The sequence below is a fragment of the Eimeria tenella genome, genomic scaffold (assembly GCF_000499545.2).
Source record: "Eimeria tenella Houghton genomic scaffold, Eth_scaff998, whole genome shotgun sequence".
In the NCBI taxonomy this organism is placed as follows: domain Eukaryota; phylum Apicomplexa; class Conoidasida; order Eucoccidiorida; family Eimeriidae; genus Eimeria; species Eimeria tenella.
In genome coordinates, this window is record NW_013546110.1 from 2,398 (window position 1) to 4,032 (window position 1,635).

General features: G+C 64.5%; 1 protein-coding gene across 1 annotated transcript; it reads right to left on the reverse strand.

Annotated features, from left to right (window-relative positions):
* Positions 1–244: 244 nt before the first annotated feature.
* ETH_00002145 (uncharacterized protein) lies at positions 245–1,294 on the reverse strand (the record flags this gene model as incomplete). The annotated part of the gene is made up of 1 exon (XM_013380889.1): positions 245–1,294. One exon carries the CDS (start codon positions 1,292–1,294, stop codon positions 245–247), a length of 1,050 nt encoding a protein of 349 aa, XP_013236343.1.
* Positions 1,295–1,635: the final 341 nt, after the last annotated feature.

Sequence of the window (1,635 nt, forward strand, 5' to 3'; positions counted from 1 at the left end):
TAGCTACGGCTAGCCACAGCTAGCCACAGCTAGCCACAGCTAGCTATAGGCAGCTACGGCTAGCTATAGGTAGTTACAGCTAGCTATAGGTAGCCACAGCTAGCCACAGCTGGCCACAGCTAGCCAGAGCTGGCCACAGCTAGCTGTGGCTAGCTGCGGAGAACTGAAGGAATTGAAGTGCGAGGGGCTCTGCCCACTTGAGAGCCACGGGAGGAACTTGGCTGAAGGCCAGTCTCACGGAAGTCTAGGACACACCTGCTGCTGCTGCTGCTGCTGCTGCTGCTGCTGCTGCTGCTGTTGCTGCCATTGGGGCCGTGGTCATTGTTGCTGCTGATGATACGGAAGACACTGCAGACACACGAGGCGGCTCTGCACTCATCTCTGCGCCGTCAACCCCCTGGGTCACTGCCAGGTTGCTGCTGCTGCTGCTGCTGCTGCTGCTGCTGCTGCTGCTGCAGTGGTCGGCGGGAGCAGCTCGAACGCTGTGGGCAGCGGCGGCGGGTTGTGCCGCTGCTGCGGGGGCTGCATGGGCGCGCCGAGCAGCAGGCGCAGCAGCAGCAGCAGCAGCAGCAGCAGCAGCAGGGGGCTGGCCCCTGAGGGAACAGGCGTGCAGCTGCAGCAGCACAGCTGCCTGTGGGGCCGGGCAAAGGGCCTCGATGTAGCTGCGGACAAACTCCCAGTGTCTGTACACTATAATTTGCACCAAAGTGTGCAGCAGCGACTGCAGCGGGGGGACCAGAAACAGCATTTTGCTGTAGGGGAGGCTGTGGGGCAGCAGCAGCAGCGCGGGCTGCTGCTGCGGCTGCTGCTGCAGCAGCTGCTGCTGCAGCAACGCGCAGCTCGCCGGGCCCAGCACCTGCATCGTGCTCAGCAGCGCGCTGTTCAGCAACTCGCTCAAGCCGCCTCCGCTGCTGCTGCTGCTGCTGCTGCTGCTGGGTGCTTGCTCCTCCTCCGTTGTTGGGGATCCTTGGCGCGGAGGCAGCTGCAGCGTCATGGGCGAGTCCGTGTCTGCTGCTGCTGCTGCTGCTGCTGCTGCTGCTGCTGCTGCTCTCGCAGGAAGGAAAACCTCAGGACTTGTGCTGGGGGAGCAGGTTAGGGGAGAGCCGTTGCTCGGCAATGTGCTGCTGCTGCTGCTGCTGCTGCTGCTGTTCCTCCGGGCCACCCCGCTGCCCCCGTGCTTCCCATCCTCCTTCATAGGCTCCAAGTCTTTCTCCTCCTGCTGCTGCTGCTCCTGTTGCTGCTGCTGCTCCTGCTGCTGCTGCATGCCCGGGAAGATGCGGGAAAGCAGCTGCATTTGCGCAGAGAGGGGTCCCCCGGGGGCCCCCTCAGGGGCCCCCTCGGGGGGCCCCGACTTTGCACGACTTTTCGTGTTTAGAAGAACTGCTGACAGCAGCAGCAGCAAAGTCTCAATGTGCTGCTGGTCACATTGGCAGGGCCTCTGGGGGCAGCAGCAGCGGTGGAGGTCGAAGGGCCGCAGCAGCAGCCCCTGCAGCGCGGCCTCGCTGTCGATCAGCAGCTCCCCGCTGCTGCTGCTGCTGCTGCTGCTGCTGCGGGGGAGGGCCAGCGGCAGGCAGGCAGCCCCCGTGGCTCGGATGATGCAGTGGAGATACACCGGAACTGGCAGCTGCAGCTGAG